Below are 18,559 nucleotides of genomic sequence, written 5' to 3'. Positions count from 1 at the left end.
ATTGTTTGTTTATTGCCTTTTTGTTCAATGGACTCATTTTCTCGCTATCATGCTACTGATGGTGGTGGGGTTGGCCATCATCGTCGAATAGAATAAACAAATTCTATTCTGTTGCTGTTTTTTGTTGTATAAATATTTTGAAAAGAAAAACAGAACAAACATCGTAAAACGAATACAAAATGATGAAATCAAAACTCAGAAATTAGTAAAAATGAAAAATACATCGATGATGATGATGTACGTACTGATGTCACAATGTTACAAATTTTTCAAATTTATAAGATAACAGTGAAAAGAATTTTTAATTTTAATAAATAATCATAAAAATAATAAACTGGTCCTTTGACCATCATTTTTATTCAATTCATTCTATTTGAAAACATTTTTTTTTGAATAACAGCGCCATCTGTGGCCAAGAGAAAATAAAATGTTTATTCAAGGAAAATTTATTTGATGCGCCATCTATGGATTGCAAAAAAACCAAATCAATTTGTATAAATATTCGAATTCAAAAAAAAACCGTGTGAGCATTTTTATGTCTATTTTCTGTTGTTTTTGAATAATTTTCATTTTCTAGGAATTGGAAGAAATTCATAAATTCTAGATTCGGAAATTAGTCGTCTTTTACTACGAAATCATGATTTATTGTCCTTGATTTTAATTAAAATGAACGAGAAAGAAAGAAAAAATCAACAACAACCAATCAACCAACCGCGGTTAATCGAAAATCAACATCAAGCTCAAAATCATATAAACACAAGCAATGATTTCATTATTTCATATCATCCAATCAATGAACATTTGTAATCAATGTATGTCAAACAAAATAAATCCACCACCACCGAAACAAACAAACAAATGACAAACGATCATACGATAAAATTTCATCATTAATGACTACTGCACAATTTTATTATTAACAACAAACTGACAAAATGTATGTATCAATGATATTTTTATCCATAACGATTGGAACAACCATTGCCATCATTATATTACGTACAACGATGATTATATGGAATTATTGGAATCGTAAACAATTTAAATGGGAAACAAATAATGGACGTTATTGGGCATTGATTACTGGACAAATTGTTGATGGTGGTGTTGGTTATGAATTTGCACGACAATTAGCATTAAAAGGTTATAACCTTATGATTATTAGTGGCGATCCTGCCGCCCAATTACAAGAGAAAAAACAATTAATTCAACGTGAATGTCCATTCGTACAGATACGTATTATGATTGTTGATTTTCGCCGATCAAATATCTGGGATAACATACGTAAATTTATTAATATCGATACGAATAATGTATTTATTTTGGTGAATAACTGTAATAATTTTCCTGATAATGTTGATGAATTTGAAGATGATGATAATGGAACATCGACCACGACCACAACAACAACATATCATCGTGATTTAATCAATGCAAATATAATGAGCACAATACGTATGACAGAATTGGTATTACCATCAATGGTAATGAATCGTAATGGCTTAATTATCAATATTACATCGATTACATCGTTACACAATGGGCCGGCAATTTCATATGGTTCAACGAAGGTAAATATATCGATTATTTGATTTTTAGTTTTTTAACACCTTTTTTGTCTTGTTTTTTTTGAATAGTTTGAAAAATTCAAATATTTCCAATCATTTATTGCTTATTATTCACGTGGTCTACATCAAGAATGTTTAGCTAACAATGTACTCATCTATACCTTGACACCGGGTTCAATGTCAACAAGTTTAATGGAAATGAAACCTATTCTAATGTTGCCATCTGCTCGTCGTTATGTACAAGGTGCCTTGTGTACAATCAATTGGGATACAACCGAAAATTTCGGCTATCTGCCCAGATTTTTAACCGCCACCATTTTATATTGTATTGAAACATTATCTGAATGGCAACGTAAATGTCGTAGATTGACAAGAAAATCTTGATTCATTTAATTAAAATCGAATCAAAGAAAAAAAAATTTAGTACGAAAAAATAAAATTTGTTAAATCTCAAAAATTCACTCAAATGAAATCTATTTTTCTTGGTTCTCTTCTTCCAAAATCAATCAATTATTCGATCAATCACGAAAAAAATCGATTCAATCATCGATCATCATCGAATACATACAACAACAAGCGACAAACGTACCCGAGCTATATGATGATGATAATGAGAAAATATGATGAACAAGTGTGAAAAACAAATTAATCAGACAGACAGACAGACAAACAGACATTAATTACATTTCTCAAAGAGACTAAGAGAACGAAACATAACGAGAAAAGCAACAACAAAAAAAATTGACGAAATCATTTTTTTTTATTAATCAACATGTGTTGTGTGAGTGTTTATGTGTGAAAAGAGAAACAGGAATAGATGCTGTTTGTTTCGTTTTTTTTGGCATCAATCCAAAATGGACTTTTTTTCGGTGTGTGAGAAGAAAAAAAAATTTTCTTGTGAAAACATCAATCGATCTATTCATCCATAGCCATCGGTTTAAATAAAAATCTGATCGAGTGTTTCTGCTGCTGTTGTTCAAAGTAGTCCAAAGTGACCGAAATAAAAATGTTTGTGACAATTTTCATCACCGTTTCAATAATCACGACAATCATTCTGATTATGAATTCGATACTATTACCATTATTCCGTTATCTAAAACGACGTAAATTTATTTGGACAACAAATGATGGTCAATATTGGGCTGTTGTAACAGGTGCAACCGATGGTATTGGTTTTGAATTTGCTCGACAATTAGCACGAAAAGGTTATAATCTTATGATGATTAGTCGTAATGAAGAAAAATTGGCATTGAAAAGCACGATGATTTTAGAACAATATCCATCAATAAAAATTGAAACATTAGCTGTTGATTTTCAATATCAGGATATTTATCAAAAAATTGAACAATTCCTAAGGAAACATCAAGATATATTCATATTGGTAAATAATGTCGGTACTTTTACAATCAATGGTCAATTATTCAATAATGAAACCAGTGAATTACATCAACAAATGATGGATATCAATCTGACAAGTACAATACGTATGACTGAATTAATATTACCAAAAATGTTATCGAAACGTCGTGGTCTTATTATCAATGTTTCATCAATGATTACCGAATATTCGGGATATAAACAAACAATGTATGCAGCTACAAAGGTAATAAGAAAAAATAAATAAATTTTCATTCATTAATTTTAATCGGAAAAAATTGACCAAACCTTTTTTTTCATAGTCATTTCAAGCCGCATTTTCACGTTCATTAATGAAAGAATGTCAATCGAAAAATGTACTCATTTTCACCCTGTTACCGGCAACTGTTGCATCATCTACGTTGACATTTAAAATAAGTTTATTGGTACCAACAGCACAAACATATGTCTATCAGGCATTACGTTCTATAAATTGGACAGTGAAAGAAAGTTATGGTTATGTACCACATACAATTCTAGCTTTCACGATTAAATTTTTTGCATTTATATTTGGCCAAACAAAAGCCAATGATATAATTGACATGATATTTGAAAATGTTTATAAGAAAAAACTTAAAACATCGTTGGATATCGGTAATTTATTACGATTGATTCGATTGATGTCAAAATGTTTGATTTATGGTCCAGATTTTAATAATAACGATGATTGTTGTAATATGTCAAATATTACAATTAATTCAATTATAAATTAATTGTTAAAAGCAATATAAATATGAATGAATTTGTAAAAATATGAATTAATTAAAAAAGTTATTATTTGTGTGTTTATTATTCGTGTTTACGTTATATTCATACAACATTTTTGGTAGCAGAGCGTGGTTACTAACGTCTCTACATCGAATTTTGTTTTTTACAATGCCAAGAAATAATGATCAGATTTTGTTGTTAATTCTTGAGAGTTTAACAAATGTAATTAACAACATGGATCAATCGAATGTTTCAACCGCTATGGGAACAAGCCTTATTGAAACGTTTGTTTGTAACAACGTTCAGAAATATGATGGTACGAATATCAAGACATGGATATCTACTATACAGGCGGCCTTCCAAACAAGCGATGAATCGCATTTTCTTAAATGTGATCTTAAAGAATATGTTGATTTTCAACGTTTCTTTGGATTACAAAAGTTTACCTTCTTGTCGAATACGAAAGAAAGAGTAAATCATTACGAATCTGTTCAACAGATTTGGTCGAACTTGGCTTGTTCTGATAAAGACAGCTATAGTACAACAGTCAGGAAATACAATGTATCAATTAACACATCCAACGTTTGTGATCAACTACGTACCTGGATGGAATACGTGCGTTTAGCCGGTCTCTTAACCACATGTTTAAATCTAAAGTTTTATCATAAATATTGGACAAACAGGGAGAGATGTTGTAGTAATGTAATTACTTAACAATTATGTTTGTACAATATTTATAAGAGTAGCATTATTCAGCTACGATTAACATTATTTTATTATTAAATATTGTTCATTAATGCATTCGATTGATTCTCACTTCAACAATGATGATTATTAAAAATGGTACCCTTATCACAATCACAATAATCGAACAACAACTGATTTTAAAAAATGATCACAATTTGTCGTAGTAGTATGTAGTAATGAATGTAATTTGATATCAACAACCTTTGTGTATGCCACTACCATTTTTTATACCATAGTTTTTTTGTCATTTTTTTCTCAATGTTTTTTTTTGATCTGGAAGATTAAATTAAATTTAATCGATTAATTGATGATTAAATTGATGATTGCCAACAAACAAGAAAGAAAGAAGAAAGAAATCTCACTTCTTCGATAATGAATGTGATATTTGCATCGATTATCATCATATTGATTATGTTTATTATAATTCGAATATTTTTCCTTTGTTGGAATTATCTAAATCGTCGCCGATTTGATTGGAATACCCAGAATGGTAAATGTTGGGCTGTAGTGACCGGCGCTACCGATGGCATGGGCTATGAATTTGCACGACAATTAGCCTTGAAAGGTTATAATATTATGATGATTAGTCGTAATGAAGAGAAATTGGCCGCAAAAAGTGAGAAAATATTGGATGAATGTCGCCAATCATCATCGATTCAGATACAAACATTGGCCGTTGATTTTAAACAATTTGATTATTATTATGATAAAATTCGTCAATTTCTTGCCTCGTACATCGATGATATAACCATTTTAGTAAATAATGTTGGTATTGGACCACCACGTGAACAAATTCAACATGTTCATTTGGAATCGTTGAAATTTCATATGGATATGATTAATGTAAATACCGTTAGTGCCATACAAATGACTGATTTAATTCTACCATCAATGGTAACAAAACGAAATGGTCTCATAATTAATGTATCATCATTTACAGCAATTCATGCTATACCATTACTAGCTGTTTATAGTGCAACCAAAGCATTCTTGTTACATTATTCTCGTATATTATGGGCTGAATGTGAACGATATAATGTTCTTGTCTATACATTAACACCGGCATCTGTTTGTACGAATTTATTCATACAAGAATCGCCTTCATTAATGGCACCAAGTGCAAGAGATTATGTACGCAATGCATTGGCCAGTGTGAATTGGACAACACCAGAAAGTCATGGTTATCTACCACATTCAATTGTGTCGACCATTTTACTCACTCTTGAATGGTTATTTGGTTGGCAATTGAAAACGAAAATGATTGAAAAATATGTTCGCAATATGAAAGACAAAATTGATTGAAATTGGACAGTTTTTTTTCGTTTTTAAACTTTTGAAAACATTCTTTTTTTTGTTTTATTTGAAAATAAAAAAATTCAAAATGATGAATTGAGAAATCAAAAGAAAAAAAATGTTTGATATTTTCAGGTTATATATCATCTCTATCTATTTAGCTGTTGAAGCTGTCTGTGCTTTACGTTGTTGTACAATAACCTGTGATAATTCATCACGCTTCCTTTTACCACGTAAATGGGTTCCTAAACGTTTTTTAAGAAATTTCAATGCACGTTTATCTTTTGAAATACGTAATAATTCCATAGCACGACGTTCATATGGTGCGAAGCCAACAATTTCACGTACAACACCACGAATGAATTTATTGTGTTTAGTCAATTTCTATGAGGTGAGTGAATGGGGAAAAAAAATTTTAATTTCGATCCAGAAACAAACAAAAAAACAATACTTACACCCTTTTTCGATGATGGACGATTTTGATAATTATTTTTGGTCACTTTATGACCTTTATTTAGGCCAATCACTGTTTCATAACGTGATGGAGCCATTTTTCTACATCAAATGATAAAAATCAATGAAATTAGAGCCTTAAAAAATTGAAAATTTACCTGAAAATGCGAAATTTCAAGAATCAAACACAAATACACACACACAGAGAGGCAGAACACAACAACGTGTAGGAAAAAGGAAACCATCAGCACACACACACACTGAAAGCACACATGAACGTGTCAACACAAAGCGCTAGTTCAAATCGAATCGATACAATCGATACTCTTGTAAAAAATCAACTTTGTTGAAAAGGTGGAGCTTATTTCATACATATGTCCATATTAAAAATGATCACGTAACTATAAATTTATTTGCACCAAAAAAAATTTCTACAATTTTAATTCATTCGAAATTCCATCATAGCAAAATGATGATAATTATCATCCATAAAAAACAAATCAATGAGATGCAAACATATCAAATGTCCTTGAAACATGATCATTCGATAAAAATTCATTCTTTCGTTTGAAGCGAAAAAAAATTTTCATTTCAATTCAATCATTTTTTCATCGATATTAGTTAATGATGGCCACACCAAGTAAATTCGTTTTATACAATTATTGGCGAAGTTCATGTTCATGGCGTGTACGTGCTGTTTTAGAATTGAAAAAGATTCCATATGAATATCGTGCCATCAATCTGGTTAAAGGTGAACAATATGGCAAAGAATTTCAACAAATTAATCCAATAAGTCAGGTACCGACGTTACAATTTCAAACATCCGATGGACGTACTGAAATTCTTTATGAATCAATGGCCATAATTGATTATTTGGAACAAACATTTCCAACACCATCAATCTATCCAAACGATCCAATTGAACGTGCCAAAGTTATTGCTATTGCTGAAACAATAGTCAGTGGCATACAACCAATTCAAAATCTTGTTGTCATGAAAAAAATTGAAGAAATAACTGGATCTAAAGACCAATCCATGGAATGGAGCCGTGAATGGATTCGTAAAAAATTTCAGATGCTTGAAACAATGTTAAAACCAATGAGTGGAACTCATACATTTGGTGACCATTTAACATTGGCTGATTTTTGTCTTGTACCACAAGTGGCAAATGCTATTAAATTCAAAGTTGATATGAATGAATTTCCATTATTGAAACGTTTGAATGAATTTCTATTGACTACTGAATCGATTGCAAAAGCTCGGCCAGATAATCAACCAGATAAAATGTGAAACGACGATTCTAGATGATTTGAAATTTTTTTTTTTTTGTGAAAATTCATTCATTAAAAATCGTTATATTGAAACAATACAAACCTGTTTTCTGTTTTTGTTTACCGACACTAGATGGCCGTATGTGAGCCATGTTGGAATCAATGTTCGAATCATCCGTCATGTTCAAAACTTGTGTGTGCGCGATGAATGTTTACATATCAATCAAATCAAGACAAATCATCAACCAAATGGTCATTCTAATGATGATGGTAATTTACACAATGACCGGATTTTCGTTTTTGTTTTGTTTGTTGGTTTGTTTGGTCTATAAACTTTATCAATCATCATTTATTTTAACAACAATTGAATCTTGAAATATAACAAACCAGTGGTTATGTCATTTGAATTCATTTTGATGACAGTGATGATGTTTTTTGGAGAAAAAAAAAATACAATCAGTATTCAATATTTGTCAATCAATCGATCAAATTTTGAAATTCATCTAGTATGGCATAATAAAAAAAAATTAAACAAAGTCAATGGACTGGCCAACAACAATCAACCAATGAAAATAGTGTTGACCAAATTGAAAAACAAAACAAAAGCAAGAAAAAAAAACGACCGGTCGATCAATGGCCACATATTTGATTGTGTAATGACTGATCACACACACACACACACACACCGATCCATCTATCGAACACAATGAGCAGAAACCGTCAAAACTATCAAAAATCATCATCATCACCAATATATCGGTATATAAATTGGTCAATATTCATAATATATACAGATGATTTCAGTCAGAATAGTGTACACACAAACACATTTTTTTTTTTGATTATTATTGATTGATTGAAAACGATTGATTTATATTGATTTAAACATATCATAATATTCATTTTGTTCAGAATGTTCAAGTGATATATTTATGAAAGCAATGAAAACATTTTGTGTGTGTGTGTGTATGTGTGTGACACACTTATTTATTGAATATTTCATTTCATTCATTCAATTTCGTTTCTGGATCTCAATTTGCCATTGGCAACACACAAAAAAATGTGTTTTAATAAAAGAAAAAAAAAGAAGGTAAAAAGTCTTCAATCATAATCTAGCTGCTTGATTTGAATTGAATTTTCAAACAAACAAAAAACAAAACAAAACAAAAACGCAGCGCACCACACAGTCACATCGGTTATATCCGTTGGTCATTGTGCCCATTGTGTGTGTGTGTGTGCGTTTGATCATATATGATCTCTATCGATACGACGTTTTTTTTCTCTGTTTTGTTTTGTTTACAAGGCAAAAAAAAATGATTCAAATAGTCCCCCTTCACCCCACCACTAGAAAAACAAAAACACAATTGACCAATCGATTATCGACATTAGAAAAAAAAGTTGTGTTTTTTAAACATTAATTATCCAGCATATGTGCGCGTGGGTGTAGAAAAATAATTTGTAATAATTCACAATGGTGTTTTCGATGACAACAATTGAAGTCAATTAATAATAACCGAAAAAAATGATGATGAATTCATAATTTCATAAATGGTCAGCGTGAAATGACAAAAAAAAACAACAACAGATGAATAAAGTGTACAAGTGCTTGCAAAAAAAAAAAAAATAACAAACAACAACAATGTGGTTCACACATATACACAAATGACAAAAAAAAATTGACATTTGACCGGATAATTGATGTTTTCATTTTCCCAAACACACACACACACAGAGAGACACGTGTGTAACTAATACGTGTTTTGATGAATAAATTGAATTGAATTGAATGAATGAAATATGGAAATTTTCGTTGGAAAAAAATCTAAAAATTTTTCCTTTTTTCTCACATTGCTTTTTTTCAATCAATACTTTCTCATGGAATTTTTTTTCTTTTACAATATTCTTTTGGGAATTTATAAAAAATATTTTCACATCAGAATTACACTTGTGATGTTTATGGAATTCTTGACTTAATTAAACAAATATCATCATCATCATCAACATCAAGATCGAGCACGTGTTTTGTCTTATTTGTTTGTTTTCATTTTGACACGTGCTGTATATTGTTGTTGTTATACAATAATAATCTCAATTTCAAGAGATTTAGAAAAAAAACCACAATACAACGGATATGCACGTGCAACGCGTGTGACAAGATTTTGATTTTTTTTATTTTCATAACTTTATCATGGTGAATTTCAAAAAAAAAAAAAAAATGAAAAAAAATTCGTGGCCTACCTTTCTTTTCACGCCTCGATAAACATGTCATCACACATGTGACATACAGATAAACAAAACAAAAAAAAAAAGACACACATCATCTGTGTATATGACAAAAACATATCTGACACATTCGAGATTGAAATGTCATGAATGAGACATCACAATTCAATCTCTGTCCTCTTCATGATCATCACAAAGTGTACAAAATCAAAAATAAATTTGTCATCTGTTCTGTTTCTTTTGTAATCACACACACACACAAATCAAAAGCTCAAACCTTTTTTCATTATTGTTTGTTCCAGCTTTCAAAAAGATGATTTTTTCTCTTCTTCTTACTGGAACACACAATAATAGTCCGTTTTGGGCCCTGTCAAATTTGAATGGTTTTTTACACAAAAAAGTCATCAAAAGTCATAATCAGGATCATTGAATGGAATGAAAAGAAATTATTGCCTATCAACTAATATGGTAATTATTGTTATATTCTCTCTTTATAATCCATATAAAATGTGGTGATAATTTTCATTTGAATTTGAATTTTCCAGATTTTTTTTTACATTCAATTTCAATTTCAAATCAAACGACAACGACGTCAACAACCCAAAATTACACCTGCTGTTAATATAGCCCAGTTCAATTATTACCGCATTGGTATATAGATAACATTCGAATGTGTTGCATTGACTGACTGAATATATTCGGATTATAATTTTTTCGTCATCATCATCGAATCGGATTAATTTCTGGATCAATTTTTTTCCTCGTCCATTCAATTTATTGTTATTGCTACTGCTGCTGTTACTGCTGCTACTGTTGTTCATTTTGTTTCACACTTACCTTCAATGCCCCCATCAACAACAAGAAAATGGAGGTTATGCTAACTTTTTTGTCCTTTCTTTCTTTCGCTAGATTAAGCTGTCAAATCTTTTCTTTTTTTTTCATCATCATCGTCATCATCATTCATGGACCAAATCCGCTAACAATCATCACCATCAATAAAAATCGGCTTTTGTTACACACACACACAGAAACACAAAAAAAAGCATAACGAAAATCGGATCATCAAAAAAAAAAAAAAAAAAAACAACAACGAAATAGGCTATAGCTGGCTAGACTTTATTTCCAACATCCATCCAACCGAATAATGTGTATGATTGAAAGGCGTAACTCGAATGACAGATTCCGGTTTACAAAAACACCACCACCACCATTATAATATCGAATGATTTCAATTGTTGTTTCGTTTCAATTTTATGGTAAACCATTTTCATCATCATCATCATCATCATCATCATTATTTGTGAAATCCAAGAAAAAAAAATCTAAATCCGATTTATGACTTTTGAAACATTTGATGATGATGATGATACGCGCGATTGTGTTATGAAACTTTTATATATCGCCCATCACCTTCCTCCACCCAGAAGAAACACCCACACACATAAATATAGAATTTCAAGCTGTTACATCTACTGCTGCTGCTGCTGCTGAAGAATGATCATCATCATCATAAAAAGTGAAAAAGTTTTGAAAATTGAAATTCACATTTTATTTTTTTTTGCCAATATAAAACCATTCATACACGCCCACAACAACTAACTGAATGAAGATAATGGCCGCATGGAGAAAAATGATGACGAGATTTTTTTTCTGAATAAACGACCAAATGGTAAGTTATTATCATAATAATCATAAATGGAAACAGGGTAAAAAAATTAATTTGAAAAAAAAATGAAATCAATTCGTTTCACTATTGAAGTCAATCATTTATATACCCATTGGATGTTTCTGCTTGTGTGTGTGTGTATGTAATTCACTTTGACTAACGGCTGCTACACACACACTGTTCCAGAAACCTAGCTTAGCACTGAATAAATGTGAATGAATGAAGAATTGAGAAAAAAAAATTTTTTTTTTTTTTGAACGAAGAAAATCCAAACTTTGAACCGATTATAATTAGTCAAATCGTTTGCTCTCCCCCTGGTTTGTTTGTTTTTTTTTCAAAATTTCAAACAAATGAAACAGCAAAAAAAAATGTCAATCGATTTGTTATGGATTGTCATTTTTTTTTCATTTCATGTCCATTCAATTCAATTATCCACTATGCATCTTGCATCTAAAAAAAAAACAACGGATCTCAACTTTCTGTCAGATATATAATATTTACTTACTTTGTAGTACATGTGTTTGATGTGTTTCGATATTTTGTTTCTTCAATTAATCACAATTTTTCTACACTAATAATAAATTGATTATAATTAATAATAATTTTCAATTTTTTTTAGTAAGTAGGCTATACATGAAATTATGAATGTTGACATTTTGTATCAAAATCTAAGATCAAACAAACACAACAAACACGTACAACTCGATACGCCACGTGTTCGATATAAATATCGTTTGTTGTGTTTACATTAAAGATTTTTCTATTTTTTTTTTTTTTTAATACATGGCCACAAACAGAACATGATTTTGTTGTTGTTCTGTTGAATTTCCACAAAATGACAAACACGAATTAGTTAGTTATTTGTAATCAATCAATTTGAAAATTCGATCGATCAGAATTTAGAAATTGAAAAAAAAAATTTCAAGTCATTTTTTTCTCGATCATCAACATTGAAACAGCTGTTGATTAAAAATTGGTAAATCAAAAAAAAAAAAAAAAATTTAAATTTCTTCGAAAAAAAATTCAAAAAAAAACCCAAAATGCAAACATCATAAATTTTAATTGTTTTCAAACACACACACACACACACATCTTGCACATGAAAAGTAGCCATTACTGAATAGATAATGGATTCAAATACCGAAAAAAAAATAATTACCGGTCGATTATGAAAAGTGGAGAGAGAGAAAGATTGAAAAACCGCAATATACACTGAACAAATAATCGTAAATCTCTTGTGGCCAAAAAAAACGTCTATATAGCATCGTCATTGTCATATATGATAAGCCTCTCTATCTCTTACTAGATGCTGCGTTCAAGTCTTTTTTTCATCGTTGTTGTTGTTGTTGCTGATGTTGATGTTGATATATTTGAAAAGCTGAAATTATTTTCGAGGGAGGTGCTTCAAAAGAACAAAAAAAAAAAAAAAAAAAAACAATGCGAACCTATAAATCAGAAGAAGAAAAAAAATTTCAATTGGTTGATGTTTTTCTTTTTGTTATTTGTTTAAATAACATAATCATCATCATCATCATCATCATCAATCCAGATAATTTATTCGTTTATTTGAAATAAAAAATTTTTAAAATGAATTTCGTTTCACACACGTACACACACACACATGCACACGTAAATCATATATCACAAAAAAAAATTAATTTCAAAAGAAAAAAAAACAAAAGATCAGACAAAAAAAATTGAAATGAAAAAAAAAATATCCCAGAAATACAATATTTATATGTGAATTAAAAGTTCTGGAAGACTAGTTTTCGGATTGTTGTTTTTCATATTCATTCAACAATATCGAATTGTTGTTGTTGCTGTTGATGGTGTATGATAATGATTATTATGATGACCAAATGACGATGATGATGATGATGATGCCAAATCATTATGGCCACTTGAATTTGATCCAAAATGATGATGATGATGATGATTTCCATAATGGTGATCATGATTATTATTCGCTGTCCATAATGATGATGTCGATGATGTAGATGGATAACGTTCCATTAGAAATTGATGATGATGATGATGATGACCTGGATAATAAATATTTTCATTAATCGTATACGATGACGATTGTGGTATTGATGGTGGATTAGGATTATGAAATGTCGTTGTTGTGGTTGATGGTGGTGACAAATTATCCACTACAATAGTTGTTGGTATTTGATTTTCATTCGTTTCATTCATCAATGTAAATGATGATTTTAATGTTTTCATCGATGTTGATGATTTTATCGGATTCATTTCTTGTTCTTCTTCCATCATTTCATTATCATTGGATCGTTCATCATCGTCGACGATTGATGATGACTTAATTCGATTTGCTTTTTCCATTTTTGATTTCAATATTTTCATTGATCGATTTGTCATTGTTAATGATGGTGATAATTGTTGTTGTTGTTGCTGTGGTGGTTCAATTGTTGTCATATCACTTGCAATGCTTGTTGTATCCAATAGATCAGACATGAAACTTATATACATTATAGCTAAACGTAATGTTTCAATTCTTGATAAACGTTTTTCATATGCAAATGTCGGAACTTTTTTTCGTAACTTATCAAATGCTGAATTTAAATTAAACATTCGTCGCCGTTCTCGGATATTTGCTGCACGACGTTGTGCTACTGTTGCTACACGTCTACGTGGTTTTGATTTTGGTTTTGTTGGACCAGATTTTATTGAATTCCCATGTTGTTGCTGATGGATAGGTAAATGTATTGAAGTTTTTGTTGTTGATATCGGATAACCAATATATCCATGTGAATTATCATCATTTGTAAGAATCAATGGTGGTGAACAATTTATTGATGATGATGATGATGATGATGATGAATGACTAGCTGTTGATAAATATGAGGATGATGAAATTGTTGTTGAATTTGGACTTATTGAATGATCAACATCCGTATGTTGTTGTTGTTGTATATGATGATGTGGATGTGGATGTGATTCATTCGATACAATCGATGGTGATAAAATGTGATGAACGACAGTCATTTTTGGTGTCGCTGTTGTTGTTGTTATTGTTGTTGATGGTCGATGATTACTTTTTGTTCGATTACGATTTTCATCCAAATTGAAATTTATTTCAATTTGTCGCGATGATGCTGATTCTTTTGATAAAGATTTTGATATTTTTGTTGCAGCTGATGGTGGCCTACAAAATGGTGATGATCGATTATTATGATGACGGTGATCTGCAAACAATAAAGTCGATGAATCAACTGTTGAACGGCCACGATGATTGCAATCATCATCATCATCTACATTAGTACCCGAAGTAGGTGGGATCAAATCTATTTGAATTAAATGATTTTCCTCACGATGTGACTTGTGACTTTGTTTAGTTGTAGAAATGGTTGCAGCGGTTTCAGTAGCTTTCGTATTAGTAGCTTTAGCAGTCGTTCCAGCATTGACATTGGACCCTTGATTCAATGATGATGATGATGATAATGTGGTGGTGGTGGTAGTCCTAGTTGTCCCAGTTGTTGTCATCGTTGTTGTTTGAATTGTTGAAGTTAAAGTTGCTACTGTTGTTGTTGTTGTATTGCGGTTCCAACAATTATTGGATACTGATTGTTGTAGGTGTTGATCAATCACTTGATTTGTCGGATCAAAACTATTGGAACAACAACCATTTGAATAATAACCGGATGTTGATTGATGTTGTGGATAAGGAAAAATGAATGCAGACGATGATGAATTATTAAATCTTTGTGAATGATAATTTGTGGTTGATGATGATGATCCATAACCACCATTATTATGATGATGGTTATTCGTTTCAGAATTGCGAAGATTCAAACCCAATGTTGATGCTAAATGATCATATGGATTAACCATTGGATAATTACCAGCTGATGTTTGATCTGGATAACGATTCAATGATGATGATCCATATCCAGAATCCAATATTGATGTTGATTGATTCATAATCGATGATGATGTTGCAGATGATGATGTGGGCTGTTTAAAAAATTCTGATGCAGCAGCCGCTGCTGCAATAGCTGCAGCTTCATAATAAGCACGATATTCTTTACTTTTTTTATTATGATGCATATATGCCGAAGATGATGATGATGATGAAGATGGGATATTTGAGAATTTTTCGTTGGAATTTGATAATGATAATTTTGATCTTGGAGATTTTTTTGTTGCTGCTGATTGTTGTTGTTTCATGATTATTGGATCAATTTAATAATTGATGAAATTAATTAATTGGAATTGTGGAAAAAAATCATTCAAATGAATCAATGATTATTATTCACTCAAGAATAAATAATGGAAAGCAGGAGAGAGATGAAAAAATTTTCTGTCAAATCAGCATAGCATAGGTCGGTAAACTTTTTTTTTTTTTTATTTTTGCCTTTTCGAATGTTAACGATGGTGTTGGCATTGACAATCTTGGTAATGGACACATATGAATCAAAATAGCCGGAAAAAAATAACACCGTATGTTACATACACGTTCGAATGAATTTCATACGAATATACAAATATGTTACACACCAAGACAAACTGGTGTAAATCAAGCTTAAATATTCTGTGTTTTTGTTTTTTGTTTTTTGTTCACTCAATTCAAATCAAAAATTACCTGGATCCAAATATGAAATAAATGAATCAGGCTCTCAAATAATAATAATGATGATGATTATGATGACTGATGATCATTGATCGATTGATTTTCAAAACACAAATAATTTCAATGCCATTGAATTGTCTTTTGCCAATGGATTCAATTCTTCCGTTCGGTGTGTGTGTGTGGTGGTGTGCGATGGTGGAAAATTACCAAATTCTTTGTGCAATGTTTTACTGACGAACGAGAAAAAAAAATGAAAAAAGCTTCGAGAAAATTCGCTTTCAAATAATAATCGCCGTTGATCGCACACATCAAATTGGCTTGTGCTGTTTTTGTTGTTGTTGTTGTTCATTTCATTTCATTTCATTTCTCGAGTTTGTTATTCTCGATTTCTTCTTCAATAACCAGATGTTGCCATCGTGAATATGAAACACACACACAAACCAGATGTGTCGTTAGAAAGAACTTTAACATCAACGAATTTCATTTTTCTATCTTTTGGAACAAGTGTTCCAGAAAAAAAAACAAAAAAAAATGATTATGGACAACACACACACGGATACACTTGATGTTCGAAATATTCGAAAAAAATGTATATATAGTATATATGGACGCCATTTGTAAATATTCGGATTGGTCAGATTACTTTGATAGGCGGTATTTGTAGGCGGAGACTATTATCAAGAATATTCTATTATGACTATAATTCGAATTCTTTGTGTGTGTGTGTGTGTGTGTGCATATAGTTCATACTGATGATTCGATTTTAAACAATAATAATTATTATTATTCTGTTTCCCGTTTGAATTTTCCATTTTGTGATCCAGATATATATTCTTGGATCGCCAAGATTTTAGTTTTATACAAGATGATGATGATGATGATTCCAGAAATTTTTCTTTTAAATGGCCACTAAAGAATTGTTTAAAAAAAAAAATTTCAATTATCTCATTTTTGAAAACGAAAAAGAATATTCTCACATACAATCTGTTACCAGCTAATGTAATCGATTTCCTGGAACAACAACAACAGTAACAACGACAAAATCATGGACAAGATAAATTAAATAAAAATGATGTAAATCATTGTTTTTATTAAATCAATCATTAATTGAATCAAGAAATTTTCTTACGACATCTAAATCAAATGATAATGATAAACATTCACTACCACCAATGTCGGTACGAAATTTTAATAATTTATGATCTTTAAATTCTGTCAATTGTTGTCTTATTGTTGACAGTGAACTAGTGAGAAATTCTTCACGACAAATTCGATATAATTCATCCAATTTCATTGTTCGTGATGATTTTCCCATATCCAGGAAATGTTTCAGTATAATTATGAAAATCTTTTTTGCATTATCATTCAATGATTCATATACATAGGTAACGGATGAAAAATTTGCTGACATCATTCTGGAACCTATTGAACGTGATGATGTTGTTGGTAACCACCATAATGATGAATGTGCACCATTAATCGAACGTCTTTCAATGATATATGGCTGATATGTATTCAATGGCATTGAATGTAAGCGTAGCTGATCACGTTCCTGTTGGGTCCATAGAAAATCACCATACACCGTATCAGCTGATGTTATCAAATGAATGTTATGAACGCTAGTGAAAAGTTTTACCAAGAAATTTTTCATTAAATTTTTACGATCTTCTTGTATTAAACGATCGATTGAATGAATCACAATGAATAGATGTTGCTGCTGTTGATCGTTGAACATTTCATTCAATTCTTCGAATAATTTATCATGATTCATAATCAATGAATCCAAACCATTACCTAATGGTCGATTCAGAATGATTAGAATATGTTTCATGGTTAATTCTGGTTCATAACCACGTATTATAATGTAATGATATCGATCATGAAGATAATTATCGATGAAATGTTGTAGAATTTTTATTTTGGATCCATAACCATATAGTATGATGTTGAAACGTTCCATTAATAGTTGCAAATATCGTTGCATATCTAGTTCATCATGATTGATACGTAATTCACGTCGTATTTGTTCCATTTCCATGTCGATAGTTTCAATAAATTTCATTTCATTCATCATTTCAATTGATTTTTCAAATTGTTCAAAAAATTCACAATGATTGTCGCCATCACCATTCATTTGTTTTGGTTTTTTTGAACGAGATTTTGATTTTCTTAAAAAATAATGATCACTAATACCGTTTAAGGCATTCACATCACGATGATTGGTAACATCATCAAATAATAATCTTTCTTCAGCTTGTATTTCAATTTCTTCGGCCATGTTTTCATTTTCATCATTTGAATCATCATCTTGTTCGTCTTCTTCTTCTTCTTCTGGATCGTCAGGATCTTCATCCATTTCACTATCATTTTCGATTTTCATCATCGTCGTAGGAATAGTGGTGGTAGACAGTGGTTGAGCATTCTTTTTCAATGATAATTTTTCCGTTTTATCATCATTATTTTCGGTTGTAGTTGTTGTCGTTGTGATTTTACGTTTTGATCTTGTTGAATATGACATCGTTGTTGGTGGTTATTTTTTTATTTTAAATTCCAAAAAAATATCTGCAATTTGGATGGCCAAAATCGAATGAAACAAAACACAAGAAATCATAAATCATATGAT

General features: G+C 30.5%; 7 protein-coding genes across 8 annotated transcripts; 4 read left to right on the top strand and 3 right to left on the bottom strand.

Moving 5' to 3' along the window:
* The first annotated feature begins 563 nt into the window (after positions 1-563).
* On the top strand, positions 564-2,025 carry LOC124494309 (very-long-chain 3-oxoacyl-CoA reductase-B). The gene is made up of 2 exons (XM_047057479.2): positions 564-1,571; positions 1,638-2,025. The coding sequence occupies exons 1-2, from the start codon at positions 936-938 to the stop codon at positions 1,950-1,952; spliced, it is 951 nt and encodes a 316-aa protein (XP_046913435.1). The 5' UTR covers positions 564-935; the 3' UTR covers positions 1,953-2,025.
* Positions 2,026-2,121: 96 nt separating this feature from the next.
* Positions 2,122-5,271, top strand: LOC124494307 (very-long-chain 3-oxoacyl-CoA reductase-B). Of its 2 annotated transcripts, XM_075732041.1 has the most exons (3): positions 2,122-3,171; positions 3,248-3,647; positions 4,516-5,271. In XM_075732041.1, exons 1-3 carry the CDS (start codon positions 2,575-2,577, stop codon positions 4,518-4,520), a joined length of 1,002 nt encoding a protein of 333 aa, XP_075588156.1. In that variant the 5' UTR covers positions 2,122-2,574; the 3' UTR covers positions 4,521-5,271. The 2 variants fall into 2 exon arrangements, with proteins under 2 accessions (XP_075588156.1, XP_046913432.2); XM_047057476.2 differs by lacking the exon at positions 4,516-5,271 and having other exon boundaries at positions 3,248-3,770.
* Positions 3,912-7,549, top strand: LOC124494312 (maleylacetoacetate isomerase). The gene is made up of 2 exons (XM_075732042.1): positions 3,912-3,976; positions 6,827-7,549. Exons 1-2 carry the CDS (start codon positions 3,927-3,929, stop codon positions 7,473-7,475), a joined length of 699 nt encoding a protein of 232 aa, XP_075588157.1. The 5' UTR covers positions 3,912-3,926; the 3' UTR covers positions 7,476-7,549.
* RpL36 (ribosomal protein L36) lies at positions 4,728-6,459 on the bottom strand. The gene is made up of 3 exons (XM_047057484.2): positions 6,344-6,459; positions 6,188-6,287; positions 4,728-6,116 (listed from the first exon to the last, which is right to left on the bottom strand). Exons 2-3 carry the CDS (start codon positions 6,281-6,283, stop codon positions 5,886-5,888), a joined length of 327 nt encoding a protein of 108 aa, XP_046913440.1. The 5' UTR covers positions 6,284-6,287; positions 6,344-6,459; the 3' UTR covers positions 4,728-5,885.
* Positions 4,812-5,741, top strand: LOC124494310 (very-long-chain 3-oxoacyl-CoA reductase-B). The gene has a single exon (XM_047057480.2). The coding sequence runs from the start codon at positions 4,812-4,814 to the stop codon at positions 5,739-5,741; it is 930 nt and encodes a 309-aa protein (XP_046913436.1).
* A 5,340-nt stretch (positions 7,550-12,889) lies between the features above and the next one.
* On the bottom strand, positions 12,890-16,017 carry LOC124493773 (uncharacterized). The gene has a single exon (XM_075732040.1). It carries the CDS (start codon positions 15,531-15,533, stop codon positions 13,140-13,142), a length of 2,394 nt encoding a protein of 797 aa, XP_075588155.1. The 5' UTR covers positions 15,534-16,017; the 3' UTR covers positions 12,890-13,139.
* A 982-nt stretch (positions 16,018-16,999) lies between these two features.
* On the bottom strand, positions 17,000-18,552 carry Orc2 (origin recognition complex subunit 2). Its single transcript, XM_047057468.2, has one exon. It carries the CDS (start codon positions 18,452-18,454, stop codon positions 17,033-17,035), a length of 1,422 nt encoding a protein of 473 aa, XP_046913424.2. The 5' UTR covers positions 18,455-18,552; the 3' UTR covers positions 17,000-17,032.
* Between the last annotated feature and the right edge of the window lie 7 nt (positions 18,553-18,559).

This window comes from Dermatophagoides farinae, chromosome 6, assembly GCF_024713945.1.
Source record: "Dermatophagoides farinae isolate YC_2012a chromosome 6, ASM2471394v1, whole genome shotgun sequence".
NCBI lineage: Eukaryota > Metazoa > Arthropoda > Arachnida > Sarcoptiformes > Pyroglyphidae > Dermatophagoides > Dermatophagoides farinae.
The sequence above is the reverse complement of the archived record's forward strand: the minus strand, read 5'-3'. Positions and strand labels throughout refer to the sequence as shown.